At 39.1% G+C, this 17,315-nt stretch overlaps 1 protein-coding gene across 2 annotated transcripts in view; it reads right to left on the minus strand.

Annotated features, from left to right (window-relative positions):
• Window positions 1–17,315, minus strand: part of FBXW7 (F-box and WD repeat domain containing 7) — a 183,082-nt gene that overhangs the window by 105,534 nt on the left and 60,233 nt on the right. The window contains exon 1 of one of the 2 annotated variants that reach the window (XM_086746104.1): window positions 11,777–11,864. The exons of the other annotated variant lie outside the window; for it this stretch is intronic. Within the exon in view, the coding sequence (XP_086602230.1) occupies window positions 11,777–11,845 (69 nt within the window). The 5' untranslated portion in view covers window positions 11,846–11,864. Of the gene's footprint in view, window positions 1–11,776; window positions 11,865–17,315 lie in introns of those variants that run through there. 2 annotated transcript variants of the gene reach the window in all.

The following is a 17,315-nucleotide window of genomic DNA, read 5'->3' on the forward strand; positions in this document are numbered from 1 at the left end:
TGGAACACCTCTCCTATGAGGACAGGCTAAGACAGCTGGGGCTGTTTGCCTGGAGGAGAGAAGGCTCCAGGGAGACCCTACAGCAGCCTTCCAGTACCTCAAGGGGGCCTACAGGAAAGATGGGGAGAAACTTTGGCAGAGCCTGTTGTGTTAGGATGAGGGGTAATGGTTTTAAAATAGAGGGAGGTAGATTTAGACTAGATATAAGGAAAACATTTTTTACACTGTGGGTGGTAGAACATGGAACAGGTTGCCCAGAGAGGTGGTGGGTGCCCCATCCCTGGAAACGTTCAAGGCCAGGTTGGATGGGGCTCTGAGCAACCTGATCTGGTTGGAGATGTCCCCTGCTCCTTGCAGGGGGGTTGGACTAGATGACCTTTGAAGGTCCCTTCCAACCCAAATCATTCTATGATTTAGTAGAGAAGCTAATACTAAATGACAATTAAGCTCCACACATCAAGGCAAGGACATCATGGAAGCAGGCAGAGGCTGTGCTGACTCCTGCATTTACCAGTGGGAAAAAAAGCATTAGGGCACTGGGGTGCCCATGACCCAAACCAGAAGGTAATGACTCCAGCCTTGAGCGCAAGGGGCATCAAAAGTGAATGTGTTTAATTTTCTATATATAGTAAGTAACACTTGAGAAAGCGCAGTCTTTGTGGCATCTAAGAGAAATGTTTCCACTTAACATTTTTCCCTTAAGCCCAGAAACCTCTGCATGTTGGAATGATGTTTAATAACTCCATTTCATCAAATGTCAAATTTGGTTGCATATATAATCTGAGGTTAGTACAATCTACATATCAGGCTTGCTACATCATTTGGGCACTAAGCACATGACAACATTACATCTTATTTTCCATTTTATATTCCAGTCAATTAAAAAAAAAATGAACATACACTAGTACTATTATATATTTTCAATTATTTCTACATTTTTTTAGTGACCATCAAGTCACAAAATTAGCTTCAGTCAGAATTATTTCATATTTACTCTGTATTTGCACGAATAAACTCAACTTGGTTTTTCCAGAAGTCTGTATAATGCATTACCTAAATTTAATTACAAGCAGTGCTACATCAGAAATCATCAATATGCAAAGAGGTGATGCCTTTGCTAAAGAACAGATGGATGTACATTATCTGAGAGATTTGAAACATTACAGCTGCCTTCTGTCAGGTAAATGCTTTCAGAATTAACTACACTGTCAGCTGATACACACAAGATACAATAATTTCCAGACATAAAGTAGATACGGAATAAGACGGAATTATTATTATGCAGAAAGAAGTGTATTTACAAATCAACCACCAGAGAACTAAAATGTTGTATTTTCAGCTAGTAGAGTGCCTCCTTCGTTTATACTCATAGAGCCCAAAATGACTCAAATCAGCTAAACCCCAGCAGATCCACAGAAGAAAGCTGTTGCTTTCCTACCCACCTCAGACTCCAAAGAGATTTTTTTTTTTTTTTAGACAGACACCAAAACATTCCAGTACAGTGGCAGTGCTTTTCATAAACATACAAAACTCATTCAGCTTGGTCAACAAGTTTGAATTGGCAACTCACAGGTAAGTTTCGTAACACTTGCAGCCAGAGGTATGGAAAAGCAAAATACAAGGAATCCCTAAGGAAACTGAAGTCCCAGACTAATCCAACTGTAAATTCAGAGTTGATGAATGCATCCCCCATCTATACTGAAGAGCAAATGCTTAAGCAGAAATTCTTCACTTCTATACAGTAAATTTGCACACAAGACAGATTATAAGAACAACCCAGAACAGCAGTTGCTCAAAATCACCTGTAAGAAATGCCAAGTAACACTCGGAAACTACGGAGACTTGCCTACTACAAGATTGCACTCTGTACTGAAAGAGGACAACCACTTCACTTCTTGCTTTACTGCTGAAATATCTCTGTTCCTCTAGTAGATACAAAAGTTGTTAACTATTTTTAATCTATAAAAACACATAACTCTGAAAATTAGGAAATCCCCATCAGTACTGCAGATTTTTATTATTCCTTTTTTTATCATTTGAAACTGTGAAGGAAAAAAAAAAAAAAGGAAATGAGATGGGTGCAGAGAGATGGGGTGAGGAGTTTTGTTTTGTTTTGTTTTTTTTTAAACAAAGTATAGAATACAGCAGAACTTGAAAAGGTTTTAAAGAACTAACTTTGAAATTAGAGAGTTAAACTGACTTGGATAATAACCTAAGTCATGCTAATGCTGATCAGGATCGCAATTAGTGAGAAGACATAACAGCTAGTCACAACATGGCTTACGGGCACAGGATGCTCCTAGAACAAATCTCATTGAGAGTACAGATTTGGTGGACAAAGACAACTGGATTAACACAAAAAACTGTGTAGATAGTTAATTAAATCCTGCCTAACATATTAACATAAATAACCCAGTAAAAAAGCTGAGATATGTTAAACTAGGTAATAATGAACTATAATTGAGGTAAATAGAACAGAAAAAAGGAACATCTCACCCAAGCTAAGGATCCCCTATGATTTCATGTCAACATCCCAATCTACCTTCTGAAAGAAAAATAAAACCTCATAAGCACCCTTTGCCCAAAGTTGACACTAGTGTGTTGGTAACTTACAGCTAGGTCTGCATTAGCAAGCAGTGCAGTGGGGCCAGACCCGCAAAGCTGAGACTCAGCACCCACAGGACGTGGGCTCTGAGGAGGGGAAAGCACTGTTATTTCCAGATCAGCTCTGACCGCCGGGGCCTAAACTGACCCTCACAGCCGGTTTGTTTTCACCCAGAAGGTACTCCAGGAAGATACTCATTCTATTGGGAGTGAGTGTGGACAATCAGGAGTTACACTTTAAAAGTGTGCTCTTGATCCAAATCCAGACTAACACACAAAGTATAAATGCACCTAATGACGGGTACACACCAGCACTGCCAGCCACCTAAGACCTATTAAGCCCATTTGAAAAACATACATGCAAAGATAATTAAATGCAGCATCGAGCAGGTAGAAATAAACAACATGATTAACACTTATAAGATTGTAGATCATGTTCCATGGGAAAAAAAAAAACAAACCAAACTTGAGTGCCATGATAGCTAACAATGCAAAACACCAAGAGCAACAAACCTAAGTGCTGTATTAAAGAAAATGTTTAATATATTGATCTGATTGCTAGCTACACAGTTTGTTTCTGGGAAAGATTTTGAACAATACCAAAGTAATAAACCAGAACAACCAACATGCAATAACCAGAAACTGAAACTATACAAAGTCAAATGAAGAATCCACCACCTTCTTTTATAGGTCATGGTAGTGGACAACTATCCTCATGCAAGGACTTAACAAAAACAAGATACTTTAGATAAAGCCACAACTTAAGCTGAAGTTATGAGCTTTAAACAAAACTTACAGAAGAATAATTTTGCTGCATTATACAGGATGGCAAAACTGATCACAGTAACAGACTACTTGAGTCATGAAATTCTGAGCTGAATACGTTGCACAGAAGAGGAGAAAAAAACAAACCTTCTGTACTCCATCAGCAGAAAATGTTGATTAGAACAAGATTAGCATAGAGCTTTAAAAACTTTCAGTAACTTTTCATCAAAATAAAACACATCATTAACAATGCACCTCATTCTACAAGCACACATACTTATTTCTAAGAACAATAAACAACAACTTCTAAATGTATACACACCTCAAATGTCTCAGTCACTCTATTATTCATGGCTTCAAGCTCCAGAACAAATTAGCAGCTAAAAACATTCTCTGCTCCTGCTCTACTATCACGCTGCCCAACAAAGGTCTGCCAACACTTCATGGAGCAGCACACAACTTTTCTGCTGGATTAAAAATTATTCTGCTCCCTTTTCACTCTCTCTAGATACATTAACAATCAATTCATCTTGTTTAGTCAGTGCAAAGTGGTCAAAGTAACCAACACTAAATGAAAGTGCTCCTCTAATTGCTTATTTATGTCAAACATAAATTTGACAGCACAAACTAGATTTAGTATTCATTAAATTAAAAAAAAAATACCACATTTAAAGTTTCCTGTGCAAATTTAATAAAGCCCAGCTGCCTCTAATCTTCTTGTGTGGCCAGTTTTAATTATTCCCTTCCCTACCGTAATCTGGCCCTAACTTTGTGTCTACCTTCCGAGGCTTTTCACTGAGTCTTTGCGCCCTGTCCTCCCCTCCTAAATGTTTCTGAACAAAGACAATTCCAGTTTTCCTACCACATATGGTCTACTGTAAGACGTGTCTCCCCTCTGTTCACCTGCTTCTATTAACCCCACAATCCTATTTCAACAGACTTTTTCCCTTCTCTCCCTATATCATCATCCAAACTTACTTTTTTTCCCCAGGACTGCCTCTAATCCTCATCCTCAATCTCCCAGTCCCTTTTGACCCGCAGTGCTACTTCACAGTCCCAGTCACTTTGCTCAATTCTTATCCATTCCCCACAGAAAGTGAAGGGAATTAGATGAGAGACAACAGCTGACAATATGTGAGTAGTAAGAGCACAACAGAGCAATGTCCCTTGCTATCAGTTATGGGGACGCACACACAGAGGCCGTTAAAAAGAAAACTTAATTGTAACTCTAGGCTGGAAAGACATAGGGGTATGGACGACCTATCATGTAATCCTACCCCTTTTGGGAAACACAGGTAAAGTATTTAATATAGGATAAAATATGAATTAGCACACAAAACCCACTACAGATTGGAATACAGAAAGTAGTTTAGGAAATGAGTAAGTGCTACCAAGACTTCACTTATATTTAGCAGTACTTAAACCGAGTGCATGATAAGGATATACCAGAGGTAGAAAAGAGATGAATAGACCTTTCATGAGCAAAAGTTTAGAACAGCTTGAGCTACAAGCAGTCAACATACTTATTCTTTAGATTATGATAAAATATGTATGATCATGTCAAATTACTTTATGAAGATTAAGAGATTTTACACCACTAAGAATACAAGAGTCCAGCACTCAGATTGCGTTCTTCTGACCGTCAGCTACATTCATACATAGACTGCCATCTGCAGATGTCCAGACCCTCCTTAAAACTCAACTGCTGAATCGAAAATAAGACTTTCTGTTCAATAGGTCTTTGTCCTCGTAGTGTGGAAGAATAAATTCTTCCATTTTATGGATCTATAATTTCTTCTTTTTACATTTATTTTTTTCTGTAGTGTTTCCACATTATTTCCATTTGTGCACATTTAGCATCATCACAGAACATTAGCTTTTAATGTCAATTATTTATTCAGAAACAAATAACGTTGTATCGCATGAGTAAGTGGATGAACAAACTCTGTAGCCATCACTGTAAAAGCCCAGTCTCTTCGATACAGGTTCACTTAACCCTCACAGACAGTGCCAGTAGCTAGAGAGTGGGAAAAGCTGTAGAAGGTGTAACCTGCTTCCTTGCTGTGTACAGGCAGGGCACACACAGATTCATCCCATTCACATGGGCAAGACAACCACCTGCGGGGTTCAGGCACACACAAATGCAGAATCTGGATGTATTACAGCTACAATGTATTCCACGGATTCTCTTTGCACCAGCAAGACGAATGTCAATCTTAACACTTAAATCAAAAGCCCTTTTCTTCCCTCCTCGTGCATTCTCCTCAAAAAACGGACTGCTCTGGCTCAGATTTTACACATAAGATATTAACTCAGAAAGACTTCTTGCAGAGAAGAAAACAAAACAAAACCCCAAACCAATGTGTGTTAAAGCAGTAGCAGTTTTAACGCTCTAGCACAGAGAATCATGCTATAAAATGTATTAATACAGAGTTGATGACAAAATTAAAGCAATCAACACATAACAGGAAGAGAGGAAACCACTGATTTTTTTTTCCATAAACCTTCTCCATAAGTAATTCATTACCTGAATTCTTGTATTTGAAGTGGTAAAAAAATGCTTTTATTTTCCTTGTTTCAAAAAGGAGAAAAAATGTCATCGCAAATAATTAGTAAATAATGTGTTACACAAGTTATGTTTTTACCTTAAAAACCAATGCTTAAGAAAATGAGAATTACTGTGAGATACTGTGGTAAGGATGAGGTGGAGATAAGACGGAAATGTGAATGTGACCCACGGGGAAACTGTTGAAAGTCTCCATCACTTAGTAATAAGAAAATTGTATTAAACTGAATTTATATTCAAAGTCCTTTTCCTCAAAGCTATGTCCCAACAGACAAGTTAACACCAGTATAGTGTTACTGAAGAACTGAGGAGCTCAGGTCTGTTTCTCAAGAATCCTATTCATACCTCTTATCTCCCTGAAAGCCAAGACCAACGGTAAAAGTACAGAAGTTACTCCTTATTTTTAATTCTGCATTGTTATGTTTTCACCAAGAAGAGTGAATGGATATAATTTAGAATAAAATCATTTAAATTCCTTCAAAGATATCATGGGAGTCAGCAATCCACAGTAGGAGGAGATCAGTATTATGACTGATCTTACTGTGTTCATATAAATAATCATGTTATTTTTAGTAGTTATATTATTAACGACTGTTATACAGAAGATAGCTGGTTTGTCTTTTCACTAACAACTCTTTAAAGAAAAATGATTAAGCTGTAAAATGTGACAAGTTAACTACCACGTGCAACTAATGAAAGGCTTCTCTTCCCTTTTCCTCAGGAAAAAAAAAAAAAAAAAAAAAAAAGCTGATTTATTTAAAGGGTGCCAAGTTTTCCCACAACTACTGAAAACAAAACAGGCAAGTCCTCTGTATAATCCTCCATGTCTCCACTCAATCTTTAATATCAAGCAGTGTCCATTTTCTCATTGAAGGGACCTCTGTGCTAGAAAAGTAAAGCACACAATTTTCAATTATATTGTCTTATCCTTTCTGCTTTGAGAATTGTACCGTTACTCGGGTTCCTATATTAACATTTTTACCTCTCAAAGTAAAATTTCACCTTGCATAACTAATGAATACCTATTTTTTTCACAAATTAGATTACTATGAGAAGCCTATGCTACTATTGCTAGCGATACAGCACAAGCATGCTTGTTTGCTCAATTTAGAACAGCAAGTTTCTATCTGTTAACATTTTGGTCTCATGTAAACTATGCCTTCTGTGCATACTTACAAGGAAGAGTTTCTTGCCAAAAGCAAATACTAGATCATATTTTAGCAACATAAACAGAGTGTCTTTAGTTACATTAGTAGAGAAGCTCGTGGGCTGAAAAATTCTGAGATTAGAAAAACAGGCAGGCAGTTTATTATACTCCCTTCAAATGTAAAGGTGCTGTTGCATGCCTACTTCGCAAAGGCAGAATCATCTCAACTCTTACTTCATGCTAGATGCCCGTGCAATACAGAATTTCTCTTAAAAAAAAAAATTATGAATCCTCTTATAGTACAATAAGAGACTAAGCAGGCCTTTAACCTTAATTGGCTTGGCTAATTTGGGGGTTGAATTTACCCCTCTTCTGCAAAAGTAAGTAAACAAGGTTTGTGGGTCTGTGGTAGTTGTGAGAGCTTTTCAAGCTGGCCCAGAATCTCCACAGCACTAAGCACTGTGTTCTGCTTTCTATACGTGCTTTTCTGGCCCTAAACCAGACCACCTATATTCCCTAGAACAGAAGTCCTTGCAATCAATTTTACAGCATCGCCAACAGCACTGCACACGAGGACCTCCCCAGCTGCCCGGAGGAACAGCAACTTACGATGGTTTTATGCAGCTCGAGGCCTTTCATCCATAGGAAAGGAGTGCGAAGAGTGATAAGGACGACACTGCCAGTCTTGCTTTCCAGTAGTAAACTTCGGTTAGGCTATGCTGGAATGTTACTGTGTCATGGAAAACTCTACGGGGTTAGCACACATGTTAAGCTACAGGTAGCAACAGAAGGAACTGGAAGTCACAACTATGAAGTCCAGAACAGTAATTCAGCAGCACTTATTTTAAGTGAACAGGCAGCGTGATTACTATGCAGAAACAACTACTTTCTTCCCAAGCATCCAGGCCAAGAGGGATTTTATCCACAGACAAGAAGCAAGATCCAATCCCCGAATGCTGAAACGAGAAAAATCCAAATGGAATTAACTACATGGATAATTACTCACTGTAATAGCTTACTAGGAAGACAGTAAATTCATCACCATTTTAAGTCTTAATTTAGAAATACACTCCATCTTCATTTAACACACACATTCAACAACTGCAGAACGTGTAGCACATGACAGCTACCAAGGCACGGTTAGCTGACCACCTCTCCCTGGGAATAGTCACAAACAAGAGCTGCTGCTGTCATCTCCTTTTGGCTCTCACAGTGACATACAGGTGAAATGCATTACCAAACTGCTGATTAAAACCTGCCTAGTTCCAGTGCAGACTTACTTCACAATCGCTGAGCTCAGCACACAGGCTAGCATGGTATGGCCAAAACAGCCTTAATGTAAATTTTTCTCCAGCATCCACAACAGTGCTGAATGTGGCCCTAGGGCTGGGATGCCTTTCCAATGGGAAAGCCTACAGACCTTAGCAGTATGATAAGCTAAACTGCTTTACAAATCCGTTCACACAGTCTGTTACCTAGCGTGGTGCTGCTTTGTGAAGCTGTATCATAAGGGCAATACATAAATAACTTCCAAGCAGAGATGCTCATTATTAATGCAAACTATTCTGAAGGCAAAAAGCAAAACAGCATTTGGCAGCAAGAATGCTGCCATTAAGACGTTTGGTCTGAAAACCTCAAAGTGATTTATAGAGTACCCAACTGACTTCTCTGTCTCCGTTTCTTTCCTGTCCTCTCATCATAAAAGTCATTTTGGATCCACTTTCCCAGATTACGGGTTTTACTGATACTGAATTGTAATTTTACCAGATGGCTAGTGTCAGCTTCTGGCAAAAGGGTAGCATGATTTCTTGGACTGAATCTCCAATTCAAATGCTGCAGAAGTGCAGCACAAATAGGCAGACATGCAGACCAGCCTTAACAGTCAAAAAAAAAGGGCAACTTAGAACACAGAGCAGAAAAGATGGCCCAAAAAAAGGTCATCTTTAACTGAAATGGGGGAACAGATCTTAAGGACAAATAGTAACTACTTGTAGTTGAAATTAAACTTAACTAAATTAAGTTTAAATGAGAGGAAGGGGAGGAAATTAACATAGAATCATAGAATGGTTAGGGTTGGAAGGGACCTTCAAAGGTCACCTAGTCCAACCCCCTTGCAAGGAGCAGGGACATCCCCGACTAGATCAGGTTGCTCAGAGCCTCATCCAACCTGGCCTTGAACATTTCCAGGGATGGGGCACCCACCACCTATCTGGGCAACATGTTCCAGTGCTCTACAACTCTCAGTGTAAAAGATTTTTTCCTAATATCTAATCTAAATCTACCTTCCTCTATTTTAAAACCATTACCCCTCATCCTGTCGCAACAGGCGCTACTTAACAGCCTCTCCCCATCTTTTTGTAGGACCCCTTGAGGTACTACAAGACTGCTGTAAGGTCTCCCCAGAGCCTCCTCTTCTCCAGGCTGAACAGCCCCAACTCTTTCAGCCTGTCCTCAGGTTAGGGTAGAAAGCATGCTTCACGGTAGCAACACAAGATATTAATTCTGGTGTATTTTACCATTTTGGTGGGAAAAAAATACAGTTCAGCCTTATTCCTGTGAGGTTGCTTTAAAAGAACAAGGAGTAATATATATTTCATGAAGAATGTCTATCTGTCCACAGTCCCAATTCATATCTTATGAAACGTCAGCTGTGTACATTCAATCAGATTCTGTGCAGTATCCGCTGGGCAATGTTGTCTCCATTTTGAATACTGTATTTTCAAAGAGGAACTCAGAATCATGTACTTTATTCTAGAGCTAGTCAATTAACTTGCTAAATGCCTTTGCATCAACATCTGACAAGGAGCCCTTGACCTGCACGTTTTTTCATTTTAATAAAAGCAAGAAATACAAAGGCAGAAACAGAATGGCAACATTTATCAAACTTGCTGAAATCTGTTAATACATTGATTTGTTTGCATTTTCAGCATCTTCAGCAGTAGAAAGACATAAATAAAACAAGGTCACAAACTACTAGGACACAGCTGAACAAATTCCCTTTCCTGGTGTCTCACTTAAAAGAAAAAAAAAAAAAAAAAGAAACACACACACACACCCCCCCCCAAAAAAAAAACCAACAAAAAAGAAACCCCAAAGCAATTACGGTCTCCACATGGTATTAAAAAACCACAAAACACCACACAAACACTTTCTCATTAACCTCACGTGTCCAGAACACTGCCTACCACACATTGCTTCCCAAGTGTTATGTTCTCTGTGTCACAGGGAAGCTTTCCGGCAGTAGATCTAAAATCTGACCTTGCAGAACAATAAGGCACTTGCTGACAAACAGCATGCAAGATTGCCAGGTTGGAAGGAAGATGATATCCCAACCTATCGAAAAGAATCTGGCCCTGGCCCAAACAGACTCTTAGCATGCTGCACTGGAGAAACTGAAATGGTTGCAATTATTGTTATTGATTTAATGACCTTAAAATGGCTCTCTGAGAATCTTATTTCAGTACCCGATTAGGCAGTATGGTTCAGCAGCAGGGCACTTGCCTAATAACCTATGGAAATCTAAATTCGCTTGACCAAACTATTTCTGGGACCAAGAAAATAATTTTTCGCATCTGCACAATCAGAAGTGAAAATAGATGCCTAGTTAAGAACATAAGGTGGCCTATGATATTTATGTCAGGTAGGCATTCAAACTTTCTTTCAAATCCTATGAAGCCATCAACTCTAAATGTTCTGTTTCTGCTCTACAGCACCTTCCTACTAGAGAAAGGTGGTGTAACTAAAAGCAGTAAAAAGAGCTGAGTCCAACGCAGGAAAGCATTGACCACAGATACAGTGAACAAATAAATTATTTACCTGAACTATCAACTAAAAGAGATACAGCCTGTACAAATATAAACAATTTTTAAAATTTGAAATTGGGATCATAATTTAAGTAGATTTAAAAAAATAGATTGGAGGGGGAGATATTTCTCAGAGACTCATGTCATTTAAGATGCTCTTACTTCTATGCCACAAGATATTTTCAGTTGAGCTTCACCAAAGTCAACCGACTGCCCCCAACTCATTCCAGACAAAATTAGGCAAGTCAACCTAAACTCACCAGTTTCCTCTAACTTATATGATGTTGCTGACACTGGATTAAGAATGACTGATGTGAACTGTTGTAAGGACACCAGATCTTCCAGCAGAGAGCAGGTAACAGCTAGGGACCGATTAACATCTTACACTACTGCAAAATAAACACCTACCCATAAACATAAAGCTACACTCTTCAATAAAAGCAAGCCATGCTTCATTGTTAGCATTATGGATTTAAACTTGACTGCTGTTAGAAGTCTCTCCAAACCACTGGTCTGCCAGAGTTGGCATGCATGAGCCACCATTTCTCATGCCTATGTGGAAAGGCATGTAGGGCTAGGACCCTTTCTTTGCAACAGTGAACCCATCACACAATGGCAGCTCCTCTACAAAGAGGAAGAGGCCCTGATATCATTGCCTCAATCCACCTTTAATGCAGACCAATCTAGGTTCCTGACTTTTCAAGGGCATCACGGGTGCAGATTCACGTAAGTGAAGAGTAATCACTAACCTTCCCAGATAGCAGTGCTAAACAGCATCAGCAGTATTGATCAAACACAGACTGCACTACCTCGCGTCCAAAAATGGTATCTGCCCTTGCTGCTACATCAGGTGTATAGCATTTCGCAGAGGTTAGCTGCTATGCTGCATACCTGCCTTGTGGATCTTGGAGATGCTTCTGAAGCAAGTAGATGTAGTTGCGCAGGCCCTACTGTGTTCATGTTCAGAGGGAGAGACGTAACAGGTGGAAAGACAAAGCAGCTGAGATGGTACAATCTGTGATAAAAGATGCTTGTCTCCTATGTGCCACAGGGATCCACAACACAATAGAGAAGGGAGCCTGAGGAGTTAAACCTTGCCAACACAAAAGAAGAGAGTTCTGGATGAACTGAACAGGCAAGGCATATTTCTAAGTTGGTTGTTTATTTTCTAACAGAGAAAGCTGTTCAAGAAAAATACTTTTTAAATAACTGACAAATTTAAACCAATTTTTGAGGCCATTATCCAACTAATTCAGAATATGGTTTTATCACTGCCATGTAAGAGTGACATGTGCAACAGTGCAGCTGCTAACAGTTGTTATTTCACTACAACTGTTTGTACTGATAGAATGCCAAATTGGATGACTTTCTGAATAATATATTGGTTGTCGGTAGCAACAGCACCATCAAAACCAGGGCGTCTAGATTTGTCGTTACTGGAAAACCTGGCTGATTAGACTATGTCCCATGACAGACATAGCTTGAAGGCTGCAAAATGGGCCTTACAGTAACCATTCCCACTGCAGCAGCCCAAAAAGGCTTTTAGTAACTGTAAGGCACCCTCAAGTAAATAGCTCAACTGTTCAAAAGGTCCAGTCTTCCATGTAGGAAAACAGAATATAGTGCAAACCATGTTGGCAATGTGAAGTCCAAGTCATCCATCATGGCCCTGAAGTCTGTTTCTAAATTATATTTCCTTAAAATCTACATGTGGGCTTCCCTGTTCTCAGATGTGAGGCTGATTAACAAGTGGTATCATTCTGTCCAGAGTTCAGAAATCACTTTTTGGTCAGGAGGACACAAGAGTCAGCTTATTTGCCCAATACAAGCAATGATTAGGTATACACTGTAAAATGGTACAAAGAATACAGTTGAACTTTCAAAGGTATTTCCATTTCTGTCTTCTCAACACCTGGAAAATATTTAGCAAATAAATTTTCTTTCTCCAATAAGAATCCTGGAAAGAAGTTAGGCTGTAAGAAATGTTTTCATTTCCTAGCAACATTACTCAGATCTTTATCAAAGCCTGGCAAGAACATATTTTCTGCTTGTAACACTGCAAGGTTCATGTACTGAAATCCATTCTCATGGAGTTAATAGCCATTCTCAAAGGTACTGCAGTTAACATGAGATAATGGCACCAATGGGGTCCACAGATCCGCACTTACTCCTCAGACACCAGTAAGATCAAGTATACGTTTCCAAGACACCTCATCTTTATGGGTGGGCATTGACCTGAAACCCTAAAGCTCTTTTAGGTGCTTCTGGTATCTTGTTTCAATATGTGAAATAACTACTTTGACATTGAGAGCACCAACTGTTTCACGATCATGGCTGTTCTCAGCAGCAGCTCCTGCACTCAATGTTCACTTCCCTGTTGAGGAACTGTTTTAACAGTACTGGTCAGTGTAAAATTAGGCAGTTCTGGTTCTTTTTGGAAATTCTGGCCTAAAGCCACTTTTTACAGACTGCTCAAATACAGTCTTGCATTCCTGGATTTTTTAGTCTGTGTAGGGGGGGGAAGGCTGCTGCACATCTGGCTTGGAAGGTGGAACTGTCCTAGAGAGCATCATCTGCCACGTTCACCATTAGGGCTCACCAGAAAGAAATCTTAACTCAACAGATTTGGGGCTGTTCGCTTTAAAGGACTTGTGGACAGGAGGAGGCAACTTAAAAGTCCGATCTCAAGTCTATTCAGTCCCAGATGGTAAATTTACAAGACAGAAAACATTCAGATAAACTTTTTCTGAAGAGTCATAACATCTGGAAAAAGCACGACTCACAGTAGCAGGACAGCAGGCTGGACATTACTAGGTCTTTCTGTCACTGGTGAAGGAACAGAGATTGGGTGATGACTGCTGCATCATTTATACCCCAACATGGAAGTATTAAGAAGATCAGATGCAGGCACCATCCATCGACAAGAAATAGTTGATTTAGTAGAAATCACATGACCAATCTCAAGAAAACAAGAGACTTATGAGCTTGCACAGAAATTCTCCTAGTTATGCAACAGAACTTGGTGGCATCTCTCTGAAAAATGAAAAAAAGCTTCAGCAGATTTTCTAGCAGGACTTTTTCAAAATATAACAAATCAACTTCAAAAGTCTGACAGCAGACACATACTAGGGCTAAACCAAGCACCATAGGGAAATCCTAGCTTCTTACTGAATTGAGAGATAAAACTGCAACAGAGCACTCGTATATTTAAAAAGTTTAGAATAGGCAAGGACTAGCAGTTAATAGAAAGCAAGTGCTCACTCAGCTAGCTCCCCAACATGCTTATTCTGCACAAGACTTATCTTGCTTTTGAAGTAGACTTCCTGACACATTAAAATAAGCTATTTAAAGAAATTTTCAGAAATAATAGGAATGTAGACAGACATGCATACACTCTTCCTGAGGCATAGCTCAGCCTCCTACACCCAACCTGCTTATCACTGCATCCAACCAGATCTCCTGGCATACTTTTGCACATAAGCATCACTAATCTGCTTCAGTCAGAATGAGCCAGGTTAGCTTACAAGTTCAAATTCTCAGCTAAGCAGATTCATTTTGCCTGAAATAGATTGGGAAGCACTCGCACGGGCAGTTCCATAAATGGATTAGAGACTAGAACAATTTCCTTCAGCAGGGGGACAGGACAGGCGGCACGCGGCTGTAACCTGCAATCAGCCCAGCTGAACCCGAGCCGAATGCCCACTGCAGCCCAGCAATGTCCACCTAGGAAATCAGTAAGAGCTCACTCCGAACTCGTAGGCTGTTCTGTTTCACAGCTTCCCTGTGTTGATAAAGCCCATCAAAGGCGAATCAAGGATATAAACGCTTGTCTTACAAGGTAGCTGGCATCTTCAGCCTATGAATTTGAGACATAATACAGATCTCAGAAAGCGTAAGAACCATGCAAGTGATGTTTAGAGACAAACTGCTACTACTTCTCTTACTTAAGCTGAGAACAAGCTGTAAATGCAATTAAAATGTCAAATATTTTCCAAAGGACAAAAATATTTTGTTGTTATTTTTGTTTGATAAATACATGAGGAAGAGAGAGTACTGGTCAACTGGAATCACCAGAAAGATCCTATCTCACTACCCTAATTTGTAAGCTTCCTGCTTCTTTGGCAGCCGTTCTCCTAAATGAGCATCCTAAAAAAGCTCATGAGGACAGAAAATTTCAACGGGGGGGGAGGGGGGCACCCAAAATCAAACCAACCATGCATATATCCAGATGGCAAACAGCACAGAATTTACTACTTGGCCAGAGAGCTTTACTCCAAAAATAGTTTTTAAAGATTTTTTTTTAAACTTCTAAGGTTATTTTGACAACTCGAGGAAGTTTAACAAAAATAAGCCAAGTCTGCAAACAGTCTGAAAGCATAAGCAAAGATATCACCCAATCCCTTCATCACTTCATCAGTGGCTTCAAGGAGACGTTCCACACAACGGCATATGCATTCCACAACTGGAACTATGAAAAAGGGTCTTTCTAAAGGTAAAAGATGTAGTGGTTTTGCTACTATTATATGTTGCGTTCGTATGTGTCTGCTTCTGTTCTGCTACCACTTCTTGTTATTCACTTCTCCAAGAAGGTCTGAGAGAACAATTTCGCCCCAGCATTCTTTATCTACAAGTAGAAAGCACAGCGATCAGTTTATACACAGGGAAAGCCTGAGATGCAGACATACAGACAGGACGGCTAAACCGTTCAGACTGACGACCAAAAATAAGGAACTAAAAAGCTAAACCTCAGAAATCTATTACAAAAAAAACAACCTTATTCTTTTCTAAACACCTTCCATGTTAACAACATTGTGCTGAACCATCCAGTGAACAACTGGGTGCTTTTGTACTTCAAACATCCCTCAATGAACTAAACATCATCAAGGACTTTCCCACCCCTTGTTTCGTTTTGTGGGGGTTTTTTTTATTTTTTAAACAAAGCAGAGATGCATGGGAGAGATTAGAAGGTAAGATACTTCATGAACATGCAATCATTTAAAATGATTTAAGAATTAGGAATTCCTAGCTATAAAAATGTAGTAAGCAGCAATAGGAAAGATCACACCTGAACGTAGAAACAGCTACAGACTTTTGATATTCACAGATGTTGTAATAAAGTAGAAGAAATATAACACAGGTCCATCTACACCAACTGAGTCTCTTCTGTTCTGGTAGCAACAGTGCCATACACTATTTCAAAAGTGATCTGGGATCAGCCAGCCATTAATACAAAATCCTCAAAAACCAACACCTGTAGATTTATGCATTCATTCATATTTTATAAAGGACTTGTTACCTTATGTCTACAAGATATGATGACAAGTCCAAAATATCTGAAGAGAAGATCCTTTGTTTATTTTGAAAAGTATCTGCAGTTGGTTTTGAGCATTCATTTATTTGCTTATGTAATGACTACACACTTAGTGACTGTATGCTTCAGCAGAAATGAAAGACAGTAGGGGTAGTGAAAAACAATAATGAAGTTGCCTGGAAAAGCTTTGCCCTATCTTTTGAAACAAAATCTGAGGGGGAAGAAAGACTGACAGATCTTCCCAAGTGTTAACATATCCTACATAAGGCTCTAGGAAATAAATCTACCCCTGCTTGTTTAAATATTACATTTACCATTTCCACTACACAGTACCCAAGGCTGAAATGCTGAGTACTGCTCCACAGCTTCAGTGTATTTCTGAAAAGTCTGTTCAAGTCCTTGGGATTTGCAGTAGAACCACCACAGAACTTGCTTCTTAATACGCATGTATCCCCTCCAAATTATTTATCAGTAAGCTTCATACCCAGTATGTAAACATTAAATCCAAATGCAGAGGTTTTCATTTGCCCTTCACACGGCAAATGCTTTCTCAAAGTACAGGCCTGACAAATACCAACTAGGATCTCCCACTGTTAATACACATGTACCTTTTCAGAGAGAATGAGCCAAGTGGCTCTTGTACAGCAGAGTCCATCATTTGCACTGTCTAAAGGACAGTATTTGCCCAAAAGAATTCACAAATCTCAGACCAAGAAGAGTCGGAATATGTAAAATCAAGATATAAAATTACAATGGGATAAATATGTTGCTTCTAAGTTCCTCCACTACTGTTTAAGGAAATTAGAAGTAGTAACACATGAAAGTGGGACTTGGTAAGATCACAGAAAAACTGTTTTGAAAAGAAATTGGAAGATTAAGTTAGAAGGTGTGTGTCAAAACAGAGAATATTCCAGACAGGTGTGGCAGCATAAAACTAGAAGTGAAGTAAACATAAAGGGATAGCAAGGAACAAAAAAGATATGAGTAGAATAAATTATACAATATAAGGTCTCAGATGAATTATAGATAATTCATTACTAGATATAAACAGGATCAGATCTGCTCAGTGCCTGTAGGCAAGAGAGTGCATTATTGATCTATTGTATTATGCAGGGCTTG

Source organism: Chlamydotis macqueenii, chromosome 4, assembly GCF_036417535.1.
Source record: "Chlamydotis macqueenii isolate bChlMac1 chromosome 4, bChlMac1.mat, whole genome shotgun sequence".
NCBI lineage: Eukaryota > Metazoa > Chordata > Aves > Otidiformes > Otididae > Chlamydotis > Chlamydotis macqueenii.